We start from the raw sequence: 13,706 nt of genomic DNA, 5'->3' as shown, positions 1-13,706 counted from the left end.
CTTCCCCTTCCCCTTCCCCTTCTCCCTTCCCTTCCCTTCCCTTCCCTTCCCTTCCCTTCCCTTCTCTTCTCTTCTCGTTTGTTTGTTTGGTTGGTTTTGGGGGACAGGGTTTCTTCATGTATCCCTGGACATCCTGGAACTTATTCTCTAGACCAGGCTGGCCTCAAACTCAGAGCTCTCTGCCTTCTGAGTATAGGGCGGGGACGGGGGTGGGGGGACTAAAGGTCTGAGCCACCACACCAGGCTTGAGCCCAAGTTTTTAATGCCAGCTGCACAAAGTAGTAGACCTTGTCTCTTAAGCGGGAGTGGGGAGTTAATGATTACCTAACTACTAACCTAAAGGAGAGGAGAAAAGTCGGGAAAGGGAGTTAGAAACTCCTGTGGTTGCCTTATGCCTTGACCCCCGAGCAAAGGTCAATAAGCACTGGCAAAAGTAGAAGGAAGTCGAGGATACTGAGCCCAGTGGGGGGGCGGTGGCCTAACAGGCTCAAGGCCCAGGGCTTGGTCCCCACACAAGAAAGGGGGGTGGGCGAGATGACTCAGTGCTTAAGGGCACCTGCCAACCCCATAAGGACCTGAATTGCACCCCAGAATCAAATGGTAGAAGGAGAAAACTGACTCCCACCACAGTGCCTTTAGGCTTCCACAGGTGTGCCTTGACACATATGAGAACACACACTCACATGTGCTTTCTCACACCCCAGCCCTTGTCTTCCTCCCTTCCCCCAAATGTCTGGCCTCAAAGTGCACTTCTTGGTTTTACTTAAGTTAGTTTTCCGATGTGTGTGGGTGTCTTGCAGGTATGTAGGTCTATGCATGGGTGTCTTGCATGTACGTAGGCCTATGCACGACTTGCATGCCTGGTACCTGTGGCGGCTGGAAGAAGACATTGAACTCTCTGGAACCGCAATTGCAAGTGACTGTGAGACACTGTCTGGGTGCTAGAACCTCCGTCCTCTGGAAGAGCAGCTGGTGCTCTTCACTGCTGAGCTGTCTCTCCAGCCCCCCTCATCTCTTTACTTTTCATTTTGGAACTGGGGAACAGGGTCTCACTAAACTCTCCACCCGGCCTTTGAACTTATGATCTGTCTGCCTCAACCTCCCCAGGAGCTGGGTTTACAGGCGTGGGCCGCCAGGCTCAGCTATATTGAGGAATGGGGGATAGATCTTTCCTGGAGGTTTTGGACTCGGATTCCTATAGATAATGTGGATACATGAAATGCTCCGTGTGCTTCATGATTGCTGAAAACAGGACAAGTCTAGCTACCGGCTGATGACCTCAGTGTCACAAGAGAAATCATACCTAGGTGAACGCTCAAATGTTTTTGATTAAGATAAGGTCTCGTGTAGCAGAGGCCTCTGAGGGCACCTTGTGCTCCGCAGGTCACACACAGGCACATAAACGTAAAAGAAATAAACTGCTGATTTTTTTGTAAAGAATTAAAAGTTGAAGAGCCCAGAATGATGATAGCACAGGGGTATAATCTAAGCACTCCAGTTTGTGCGCAGGACAACCAGTCAGTCAAGGTCATTCCCCACCCCACCCCTCCACCCCCCCATCTCCCCCACCCCCCCACCCGCTACAAAAGACCAAGGAAACCTGGGCTACAAGACACCCTGCATTATGTAAGAGCTTACAAAGCACTCGGGAGGCAGAGGCAGGCGGATTTCTGAGTTCGAGGGTAGCCTGGTCTACAAAGTGAGTTCCAGGACAGCCAGGGCTATACAGAGAAACCCTGTCTCGAAAAACCAAAAAAAAAAAAAAAAAAAAGACAATAAATACAAGCCGGGCTGTGGTGGTGCATGCCTTTGATCCCAGAATTTGGGAGGCAGAGGCAGGCAGATTTCTGAGTTCGAGACCAGCCTGGTATACAGAGTGAGTTCCAGGACAGCCAGGGCTATACAGAGAAACCCTGTCTCGGAGGGAAAAAAAAAAAAACACAACTGCAAAGATCATGCAGCCCGGTCTGGAAAGCCACCTACTCAGGGGCCTAAAGTAGGAAAATCAATAGTTGTTCCTTTCTGGTCTTTAAATAACAAACAGGCTTCTCTTTCACTTTTGATTTATTTATTTATTTTTGATACTAGCACTTACTGAGTTTCCGAGATAAATCACTCTGTAGCCCAGTGTGGCCTTGAGCAACCATTATCACGCCGTGCTTAAGGGTCTCTTTAATATTAAAAATGTAACACATCGAAGCACTTAAGTGTGTAAATGGATTTTTAAAAAATGAGTAGAGATTTAAAACACCAGGGGAGGCAACACAGACTTGCAATCCCAGATACTTGGGAAGTTGTGGCAGGGCCATCATAAAGTTAAGATCAGCCTCTGGATACATAACAAGTTTGAGTTCCCGATTTGAGTTATGGGCCTGGTGTACAGACCTAGTCTCAAATATTTAAAATAAATAAATAAATAAATAAATAAATAAATAAATAAAAGCAAGCCTTGTGCTACCAGCTCCCTTCCTGCTCAGAGCGGGCGGGAGGAGAGGCAGGCGCTGAGTTTTAGACCAATCAGAGCCCGGTTGATAGGCAGAGCAAGAAGATTTTAAAGACCTTTCAGGTCTCCTCAACAGCTTCGGAGACTCGCTTGCCTGGTCAGCCTGGAAACATGCCTGGTCCTATCCAGAGCGTCGCTGCAGGCTCCTATTGGCTTATTCTAAACCCCGCCCACATCCCTGCTCATTGGCCGCTGCGATTTACGTAAGAAGAGCCTGTTGCTGAGCACCAAGGGGGTCGGGGAGGAGTGTTGCCGCTTTTGCCTAGGATACTTTGGGGAAAAATAGCAATATAAATAACAACCCCGGCTGCCCTGTTGAAGAGTTCTGCGTTAGCTTTCGTGCTAACAGCAGCCCTGCTTTGACACAGCAGGAAACAGGGGCAGAGAGAAATGACTTGTTCTGATTTCACACGGTTTAAAAAGCTAGGACTGCATCCACCCTTCACCCCCTATGCCCATCATGATAGGTAGTAGGGCACCATAGGGAACAATTTTTTTTTTAATCAAGCCACTGGATTAGACTGTTAAAGTGTCGGTTGGCTGGACCTTAACATCTGGTCTCCATGCCGCAGACAGACTTCTGAGGGTTTTTAGCGAAGCAATGGGAGAAATATTTAGGCTGTGAAGTTTTATGAAAGCTTATTTCTTGCTAGACTCTTCAGCAGCCAGGATATTTACTTAGCCACCGCCTGTCTTTTTATTAAGACCTTGACGCCATGATATGGGGCCTGACAATCTTCTGTACAGAATCTTTTGGAGCGGCCCAGGAAGCCTTTTTCAGTTCACCGGGGCTGAGCTATAGCAAGATCTGGCCTGCAGGGGGCGCTGCGGGCTCGCTCAACTGATCAAACTAGAAAAGTCCAGCTAATTGCCCCGAAAGCACCCAGAATAGATGAGCTTTCATATTTTACTAAGAAAGATGAGCTTTTCCAAACTTGACGTTTTCTATCCAAAATGTGCAGTCGAGGGAAGTGACTTTATCAAGACAAACTCTGCACGTTGAGCGGAGAGAGATCTCCTTTCGAACGAACTTCCTTGATTTAGTAGATAAAACTGATTCAAGAGTTGGGAAAGGAAGGGGCTTAATTTGGTGAATAGAGACAAAAACAAGCGTCCGAGTCGCTGTTAGGATCGGAGCTGACTCTGTTTCTGGGGGGTCTGTAACAACTCAAAGAGGTGAAGTCAGGGTTGGTCCTTGTTCGGGACCTCACACAATGGCTGTTTTAATGAGTAGGTGAACGTGAGTAAGCTTCTGGTGGGTGTGTGGAGTGTCTCCTTTGGTTTTATCAAGCCAATCCAATCGGAGCGAGAGGGGCTTCTTTCCTACAAGATTTCCCTGGGCAGAAACTGTGTTTTGCAACTGGGGAGCTGGAAAATAGTAAGAGTTCGGGGGGGGGCACAAGGAGTGATAAACCATAGTGCCTGGAATGGTTACAATGTAAAGGCATTATAATACAAAGGTTCAAGAATTTGATGCCATAAAATTAATTCTGAAAAAAAAAATAGATGAGAATCCCGTTAGGTTTTTAGTCTGACAGGGTCTGAAATTGAAGAAGTTTCAAAAAAAACCTTTCAGATGTGATCTAGACATGTCTAAAAGGAATCAAAAGAGCTTTGGCCAATCAGTGGCTTTAACACGGCTGATGCAAGAGACCAGAGAGTATGGCAACAGGAGGAAGAAGGAGACCTTGCCTGACCAAAAACTATGCAAGGCATGGGGGAGGGGCAGGGGAGGGATGCGTCCAACCAGTGTCTAGCACACCTCCCCATCCCTCACCAGGCTGGCAGCGTCACCGCTGAATTGCCACCGCCAAGCCTAGCAACTGGCACACACTCCATGGTCAAAACTGTTTACTGAATGAAAGCGGGAGGGAAGAAGCAGATTTCTCTGAGCACAGCCGGGGAGTCCCTCCACCTCCACTGGTTATTCTTACTCAGTTTCTAGCCACCCTAGCCATCTTCAACCTGCAGCTGAGCTTCCCACAGAGGCCCTGCCACAGAGATGTGCGGACACACCCATTCTAGGCCACTTTACAGTTATGTCTCTTACTCCTAATTAATAGATCTGGTTTAGGCATCGATCATTAAGTGCCAGCCTGCCTCTTAGCTATTCACTTCCTTCTTTCCTCACTGGTGGGACAGAGTTTCTGCTGTGGAGTCATACTGCCTTTGAGCATGTTGCACATTACTGAGCCACCTGACCTCAGCCAGCACACCTCTTGAGAGCTTCAGTTTTGTCACGTGTCAAACGGGGACATAAAGGCTACTTGAGGAGGTTGTGGTGAGAGTTATAATGGGCTAATGGGTGGATCCTGGACTCCTGTTAGTAGAGCAGAACACTGTTTAAAAGTCTGTGCCTCCTCCACTTTCATTCTTTAGAAGCTAGGCCACAAAAGATCATCTGCTTTAGAGTATTAGTGTCTTCTGGTTTTCCTCCACAAAAATCATTTGCCTCATAAGTAGAGCTTATAGTTTTATCTCTGAAGATCAGAAAGTCAATTTTTTTTTTTTTTTTACTTTTAGAAAAGATCCCCTCATGTAGCCCATGTAGGGTCCCTTGGTGACTTTTTTTTTTTTTTTTTTAATCTTTCAAGACAGGATTTCTCGGGCTGGAGAGATGGCACACTGGGTAAGAACACTGACTGCTCTTCTGAAGGTCCTGAGTTCAAATCCCAGCAACCACATGGTGGCTCACAACCATCCATAATGAGATCTGACGCCCTCTTCTGGTGTGTCTGAGGACAGCTACAGTGTACTCACATTAAATAAATAAATAAATAAATAAATAAATAAATAAATCTTGTTTTTGTTTTGAGACAGGATTTCTCTCTGTGTGTAGCTCTGGCTGTCCAGGAACTCACTCTGTAGACTAGGCTGGCCTCGAACTCAGAAATCTGCCTACCTCTGCCTCCCAAGTGCTGGGATTAAAGGCGTGTGCCACCACTGCCCAGCTAGGATTGTTCTTATGAAGACAATAACATATTCATTTAAAAATATGTACTGGCGAGATGGAGGAGTAGCTCAAGAGAGCATTTCCTAGCATGTGTAAGACCCCGGTTTAATCCCAGTACTGAAAACAAAGTATACTACGCCATGCCAGTGAGGGAGTGATCCAGAGTTAGACATGATTACTGCTTTAAGTGATGTTTTCCACAGCTTAATGCAGTCAAAAAAAAAAAAAAAAAAAAGATGCGGTGTGGTTGACAATCAGTTTTACCTTTCTAAATGGAAGTGTCTTCACACATGGCTGGTAATAAAGTCAATTAACTGGAAGGAAGGGGTAAGGCTTATAACCGTGGTACTGAAGCTCCATGTGTTTGGTAAGCAGGGCCAGGAGGAGGTTAAAGGTGTTGAGGAACAGGGGCAAGGTGACTTTCAGCAGGGCTGAAGGCGGCTTTGGGAGGGAGCAGCATCTTGAAGGTTTCACTCAGGCCCCCAACAGAATGAAAGCTCTAAAGGTTCCCTGTCACTTCAAGGAGTAGAACTTGAAGAGGAGTATCAAAAAAGTTGAAGGATCATGGGTGTGACAGATAAGACTGAAGATGTAGGCTGAAACGTATCTTGGCAGGCCTTGAGGATCCACCTAGAGGTTTCACTTTATTCAGTAGCTGATGAAACACTACTGAAAAAAAAAATGTAGCCTGGCTACTGACATTGTTGTTATTTCTGTTAGTGTGTGGGAATAGAACCCAAGGCCTTGGGGTCCTAAGTGGACACTGTAACATTATCCTCTATCCTTATCCCACAGAGTATATGCATTTGTTTGTTTATTTGTTTTTGTTTTTTTGAGACAGGGTTTCTCTGTGTAGCCCTGGCTGTCCTGGAACTCACTCTTTAGACCAGGCTGGTCTCAAACTCAGAAATCTGCCTGCCTCTGCCTCCCAAGTGCTGGGATTAAAGGCATGTGCCACCACTGCCCAGTGAGAGTCTGTTTTTAAGGAGAAAGCTGAATCTGATATAGAGTTGTTTAGAAAAGAATTAACCCAAAGGGATATTCAGTGGCCAAGGGTATATTATTAGAAGCACGTTGTGCCAGGTGGCATAAGGTAGAAAGAAAAAAAAATGTCTAAATGTAGACACTGCCCTCAACAAGTTTATAATAAAAACTTTCAGATAAGACAAATACACAGAATATGACAACACAAGTTACAGTATGGAAAGTATTAAAACACAGAGAGAAAGGTCCAGCCCGAGTTTAGGGCTCTAAGGAGCATGCAGGTGAACTCCCTTCCCTACAGAAGGCATTAGACTAAGTCAGAAGATCACCGTTGGTATCGTAAGCCTAAACTCAAGACTATTTCAGGCAGGAACTGAGAGGATTAATCAGCTCCAGCTCTGTCTAGGACTCCTTAACCAGAATAAAGAGAAACTTGAAACAGGAGAGGCCTGAAGAAAAACCTTGAAGGAGATGAGTAGAAGTGAATGGGTGAATCAAGGGTAAAGTGCTGAGCTCTGGATGGAAGAGGTGAGTGTCGGGAAGTCATGTGTGTGAACGTCTAGAGAAAGAGGGCTAAAAACAGAAACTAGGAGAGCACCCACGTTTAGGGAGTGGATGGAAAAAGAGGAGTCAGAGAGGAGTGGCCAGAGGGAGAAGTGAGAAATAGATCAAGCCAAACACCTAAGTTACAAAGTTTCCATCAGTGCCTGGAGGTTGGAAGGCGGTGTGAAGGCACCCAAGGCAGAACAGAAGAGGGGAAATTGTAGCAATGAAGATTGAGATTAAATTTGAGATTGTCAAGGGTATTTCAGTGAGGGCTTTTCCAAGAGACTCCACAAATAAGGTGATTTCCTTGGTTTAGTGTTTCTGAAGGTGCAGATCCCTCAGGGCCTGAGGGGACAGGGTGGTGGCTCTTGGCTTCAAATTTGTGGGTTTTGATCTATAATTAGAACTACTGGATGTGTGTGGTTAGAACTCTCTGCAGACCTAACCAGTCCCTCCAGGAACTGGAAAGCTGAAGAACTTACTCAGAAGGGATTTCACACCTGGCTGTCTGGCCCAGCCCCGTGAAGTCCCGTTTCGTCACGCAACCCTAATGACTCCCTGGGCTGTCACTCTCATCTGGTATTGCCAGAGACCTGACTAACGCCTTCTTGCAAAAGTTTGCAGCATCTGTGCGAGGCCAACTACAGCTCCCAGAGTTCCCAGGCGCTTGTCGATGCTGATTGGACGGACGGTTGGCTCCGGAGGGAGGTGTCGGCTCCGCCTCCCCGGGAAACAGGCATCTGATTGGTTGCGCCGTGGGACTTTTGTGTCCCCGCCCTCCCCCAGGGACCGCAGCGGGCTGACAGAGCCGGGCGAGCGCTGGCAGTTCCGTGGTGGGGATGGTGAGGAGCGCCGGCTTCCCGAGCAGCGCTGGCCACTGCGGACTTCCGAGGCACTCCGGGCCGTGAAAACCTCTGCGCCGCGGCCAATCTCAGGCCTCCGAGGCCGGCCGCAGTTTTCCAAGCTGGGCTGAAAGGAGTGTCTATCTCCGTAGCACCGGTTCTCCTAATCCCGAGAGACAGACCGGGGATCTCGAGCTTCCCCGGCGACCCCTAGTCCCGGCCTCCTGTGCGCGCCCGACCTAGACCCCCTCGGGTGTCCCAGGCGCGGACGAGCCGCGGCCGGGTCCTGGCGTGCACCATGATCGTAGCGGACTCCGAGTGCCATTCCGAGATCAAGGGCTACCTGCCGTTCACCAGGGGCGGTGTGGCCGGCCCCGAGACCCGAGAGGTAAGCAACAGCCGGGCGAACCCGCTCTCCTCCAGCCACCGCCGGGCTTCGGGCAGACCCGGGCTAAGTCTGGTGCGTCCCCCCGGGCTTAGGGTCTGAGAGCACGTAAGCTAGGGCTAGGGTTGCATCAACTGCAGCCTCCGCTCTCCCTCCCTTCCCCTCCCCACTGCCCTCTCTCTCTTTCCCCTCCCCACCACCACCCTGGGAGGGAGGGGGATGCGGAGCCCTCCCTGGCTCCTTCGGACTCCTGGCCAATGAGAGGGGACGCCTTCTCGTGGCTCTTTGGGTTTGTTCTCTGGTAGAGCGAGCGTCTTCAAGTCCAGGCAAATCCCGGCCAGAGAGACCCGACCACTCCTCCTCCCCGCCCCCTTCCGCAGATTCCCTTCCTCTCGGTGGGGGCAGGCGGGCTGGGAGCTCTTTCTAGGATCGGTTTCTGGTCCTGTCGCTCAGCGAAGGGAGTAAACCACCTGGGACTGACCAGGGAAGGTCGATCCCCTTTCTCAATCCTTACCTGCACCCCCGATCTGGAGACTGGTCCGAGTGCTTTATGGGTCTGGCTGGCGGCCTGATCCTCGGTGGCGGCAGCCTGAGAGAGCTGGGGGAGAAAGCGGATAACCCTTGGTCCCGATAGATTGCTTCCTATTAAATTGTTCTGGGGTCCTCAAAGTTTGTTTTGCTGTCTCCTCAGAGCGTAGAGAGACTTCACAGGGAGACAAGGTATAATGCCAGTATAAAGCCCCCGTCTCCCTCCCAGCAGACTCGATAGTGGACATAGTCTATGTATGTCGTGTATGGAGCACCTACTAGATGCCAGGATATAGGTTTTGTCTGACAAAGACAGCAAATACAAAACGTATTTTAACCCCATTTTACAGAATGAGAAAATTGAGGCCCGAAAGGGACAGAGAGAGGCCTAGCCCTCATTCTCTGGACTGTGTGTGACTAGGATTTTGGAGAATGCTTGGCACTGCAGAAGATACTGTTCCTTTTTGATTTTCTAAGACTAGAGCAGTGTGGAAGGTCTATTGCCGGGGCTGGAGTGGTAGTCTTAAGGTGTATGATCTTAAAACCAGCCCATGTCTGAGGAAATGTCATGGGGCGGGGAGGGGGGTGTTGGAGGCAGCCATCAGTCTGTTGCTTCTTCATATGGTTTAGGAATCTGTATGCAGAAAGGACACCTTGCCAATGCCTCTTTGCTGATAACTTTTGTCTGCCTTGTGAACAATGTTGTTTTTGTTAGTGAGCACACCCGAGCACTGAGGGAGGTGAGGGCTGGATTCCAGTCCCACCCTCCACTTTCTCTCTCGCTGGGTTATCTCAGCTGAGCGATCGCTTTTGATTGCAGTCTCTTACCGGGTATTTTGATAGTATCTCTAAAAGGTTGTTGGACATTAATTTAAAATATAAGCAAATGCATGAGAAGAGTGCCTGGGACATATTTACTGCGGGGGGGGGGGTTGTATTTAAAATGCTAGCTTCTGGAAGACTGTGTTTAGCTGACATCTCTCCCCACCCCCAGTGCCTCTCAAGGGACTTCCAGAGTTCAATTCTCTACTCTGGGAGGAGGAGAGCCCACACAGCACAGCGCTCTGCCTGCTGTGCCTGTAGGAAGAAAATCTCAGGTGGTCTGTGTAGATCTTGGGTAAATGCCTTAGAGGAAGGCCCATCCTCTTTGAGACAGGGTCTCACTCTGTAGTTCAGGCTGGCCTTGAATTTATGACTATCTTCCTGCCTCAGCCTCCTGAGTGTTAGGATTACACACTGGATTTAAGAAAGTCACTTTGCGCCGCTCGGTGGTGGCGCAAGCCTTTAATTCCAGCACTTGGGAGGCAGAGGCAGGTGGATTTCCGAGTTCGAGGCCAGCCTGGTCTACAAAGTGAGTTCCAGGACAGCCAGGGCTATACAGAGAGAAAACCCTGTCTCCAAAAACAAAAACAAGAAAAAGAAAGTCACTTTGTGGGCTGAGGAGATGGCTCAGTGGGTAAGAGCACCTGACTGCTCTTCCAAAGGTCCTGAGTTCAAATCCCAGCAAACACATGGTGGCTCACAACCATCCGTAATGAGATCTGACTCCCTCTTCTAGAGTGTCTGAAGACAGCTATAGCATATTTACATATAATAAATAAATAAATCTTTAAAAAATTTCATCCTTAAAAAAAAAAAAAGAAAGTCACTTTGCAGTTTCGGGGAAAGCTGATAATGTTTGCAACATTTTTTTCTACATCTTCTACTCCTCAAGAAAGGATGTCTGTTTTAAGTGGGATCCTAAGAAGATGGGGTATCCATCATCCAGACTCTAGTGTTCAAGACTGGAGGGCTAGATGGGTAGTCCCCACAATTGTTTCAGACTTTGTTTCAGAGGGTCAAGGCCTTCAGCTCTGCCTGTCTCCAGAAAGTTCCAAGGGTCTGACTCTTGTCTTGGGTAGTATGTTTTCAAATTCTAGAATAACTTCCCCAAGCTTCTCTTGTCAGAAAAGCACGTCTTCCTCCACCAGATGAGCCCCTTTGACTAATCCTGCTTTTGGTCCCTTCTTCATGGTAAGCTAGTTCCATAGGCTGAGGCCTTTCTTTCTGCCTACCTCCATCTCTGGGACTAGTTAGGAACCCCCTGCAGGGCTCACTGTTCTTTGCAACTAAGTGGTTAACTGACCCTTGTCAGCTATTGAGGCTTTGAAATCCCATCTGACCTGTGCTAGGCCAGAAGGGGACCATTCTGAGCTTTGGCCACTTGTCTTTAAAGAGGGGACAACAAGTTCTGTTTCTCTCAGGGTGGTTGAGAACAATTAAGGTGCCTGTGAGATCAAATATGTAAAGCACTTTAGCCTGGGGCCCAGCTCAAGCTGTTTGCCACTCTGCTGGCCTGCCCCTTCAAGGCTGGCTGGAAGTCTGGGGCAGCTTGTATGGCCTCTCTTCAGGTGTAAACCCAGACTCTTATCTGGGTCCAGCTGACAGGTAGTGGGCAGGCCTTCCCAGCTGCCAGTATGACTTAGCAGGAGTCTGTAGGTGAAGTCCTGGGGCTGGCAGACTCCAGAGAAGCAAAGCAAAGGCTGGGAACCAATGCAGCTGGGGAACAGCGCTCTGGGAAGTCAGTGGGCTGGGTTTAAATCTCTAGGTCTCGTGCCATTTCCAGAAACTTGTTATAGAAGACTAGAAAGGGTTCAGTTTGGGTTCAAATTACACATTAGACACTTGTTAGTCGATGCTTAAATTTTTAGACCTTTAATTGGTTCACTGTAACCTCCAAAAACATGTGGATTAGACATAAATAGGATTTGAGCCTCTGGGTTTAACAGAAAAGTTAGTCTAGAAAGCTCTTGTGTGAGGAGCCAGGCACCCGGCTTCAAGGCCATTAGTCCCTTTCCGATGAGCTAAAGACCTAGAGAGCCCTCCCAGAGGACTGTCCAACTTTATTGTTGCTGCTGCCAAATGATGCTTCAGTTGGAAATAGAGGACCTGTCATTGCTGCTTTTCTCTCTCTCTCTTAGAGATTTATTTATTTATTTTAAGTATGTGAGTACACCATAACTGTATAGATGATTGTGAGAGCCATCTTGTCGTTGCTGGGAATTGAACTCAGGACCTCCTCCCATTCCCTGGTTTATCGATGTTACCTCTCACCTGTGAGACCTGGCTCCTCCAGCTTCCCATGGACTTGCCCAGGTGTCAAGGTTAGGGGAACATTCAGGATATCAGAGCTGTGAGTTACAATCTCTAGATTTGTATCCAGGACTCTCCAGTGTCCCCTGTGGCAGAACACTGGTTCTCTATCTTCACAGGCTCCTCCACTGCCTTCTCAACCAACTCAGAGGTCACCTACCTCTCCAGTAGTTTTTCCTGTTCTCTTAAACTAAAATACCATACACGCTCCCAGCCCATCATCATCCAGAGTTCTGTCTCATCCCTCTCCATCATTTGCCTGCGTTCTTCCGGGTACCTAAAATGATATGAAGGCTGACTGGGACTTTGTCTTTGTGCTGTTGTATTCACACTGCCTGTAGTTAAAAAAAAAAAAAAAAATCATCAAATGAACAGACTAATTCTGATTCTACCTGGGAAGCATTCAGCTCTGGGCTCTGTACCTGAGAAAGTGATTAGTAAACGGTACCCACCGTGCCTGCCCCACCCCACCACTTCCTCTCCCTGTGGACTGCTGGAAGTGGGACTTTGGTTTCAGTAATTTAAAAAAGAAAAAAATCTTCACAAAAGGATGCTAATGGACCAGTGGGGCAGAGAAGCTCTTGTTTAAAATAACAATGAAGTTAATGACGGGGACTTTTATTAAGTGCCCTCTGTGCTGAGGTAAACTGGGGCGCTGCTCTGTTAAATCCTAGTGACTGCAGGTTGAAAATCCCATTATTCCAGTAGGAAACTGAGGCGCGCAGAGCTGACTGGTGGTCGGAGCAATCAAAAATGTTTGTTTGTGTGTGTGTCTGTGTGTGTGTTTGTGTCTTGTGTCTAAACCTTGTACAGGCTATGTGCGACGACTTGAGCTAAGGTTTCGGTGTCCACAATGGCAACACACTACAAAAGAGCTACAGCCCCAGCCTTCCATGCTCCTATCTTTAATTGTACTCTCATTATTTTATTTATTCTACTGGGAAATATGGATGGGTCTAGAACCCAGGAGTAACATTTCCTGCCTTTGCTGACTCTTGGCTCAGAGGATCCCAGGGCTGGCCCCTGGCCCCTCCCCCACATATCCAGGGGCTCTTAGTTCCCTGCTAGAGTAACTGTGGTTTTCTTTTCCCCTTTTTAATTTTTTTTTGTCTTAGAATTGTAATATTTGCATAATCAACCCCCCCAATGGTTTTGTTTATTTAGAGGCAACACCTCACCCTGTGGCCCAGGCTGGCCTCAAACTCCTGATTTCCAATCTCCAATCCTCTTGTCTCAGCCTCCCCAGAGCTGGTATTACAGGTGTCTGGCCTGGTTCCACTGTGCTTCTATCTGCCTTCAGGTCCTCTGGAGAGAGGGAGGCCCAGTTTGTGGAGTCAGCAGTTCTTATCTCCCAGACAGAGCTGTTGGGCATTTTCTCAAGTGAGAGAGGAGAGAAGCTGTAAAGGGTGCTTGGGAGGCTGGTGGAGCACTCGGGAGGCTGGTGGAGCACTCAGGAGGCACAGGCAGGGGTGGGGGTGGGGGGAAATCTCTGCATTCAAGGCCAGCCTGGGCCACACAGTGAGGTGTGGTCTATAGAGTGAGTTCCAGGGACAGCCAGGGCTACACAGAGAAACCCTGTGTCAAAGGGGGGGAGGGGAGGAAGAGGGGGGAGGGGAAGAAAAAGAAAGTAGTGGTTGAAAGGGGCTAGCCTGGGCTGGTGAGATGGCTCAATGGGTAAGAGCACCCGACTGCTCTTCCAAAGGTCCAGAGTTCAAATCCCAGCATCCACATGGTGGCTCACAACCATCCGCAACGAGATCTGGCGCCCTCTTCTGGAGTGTCTGAAGACAGCTACAGTGTACTTACATATAATAAATAAATAAATCTTAAAAA

The 13,706-nt window shown here is 48.3% G+C and overlaps 1 protein-coding gene across 1 annotated transcript in view; it reads left to right on the top strand.

Annotated features, from left to right (window-relative positions):
* The first annotated feature begins 7,779 nt into the window (after positions 1-7,779).
* Positions 7,780-13,706, top strand: part of Sesn2 (sestrin 2) — an 18,370-nt gene continuing 12,443 nt past the window's right edge. The window contains exon 1 of the mRNA XM_021160713.1: positions 7,780-8,216. Within this exon, the coding sequence (XP_021016372.1) occupies positions 8,127-8,216 (90 nt within the window). The 5' untranslated portion in view covers positions 7,780-8,126. The remainder of the gene's footprint in view (positions 8,217-13,706) is intronic.

This window comes from Mus caroli, chromosome 4, assembly GCF_900094665.2.
Source record: "Mus caroli chromosome 4, CAROLI_EIJ_v1.1, whole genome shotgun sequence".
Classification (NCBI taxonomy): Eukaryota; Metazoa; Chordata; class Mammalia; order Rodentia; family Muridae; genus Mus; species Mus caroli.
The sequence above is the reverse complement of the archived record's forward strand: the minus strand, read 5'-3'. Positions and strand labels throughout refer to the sequence as shown.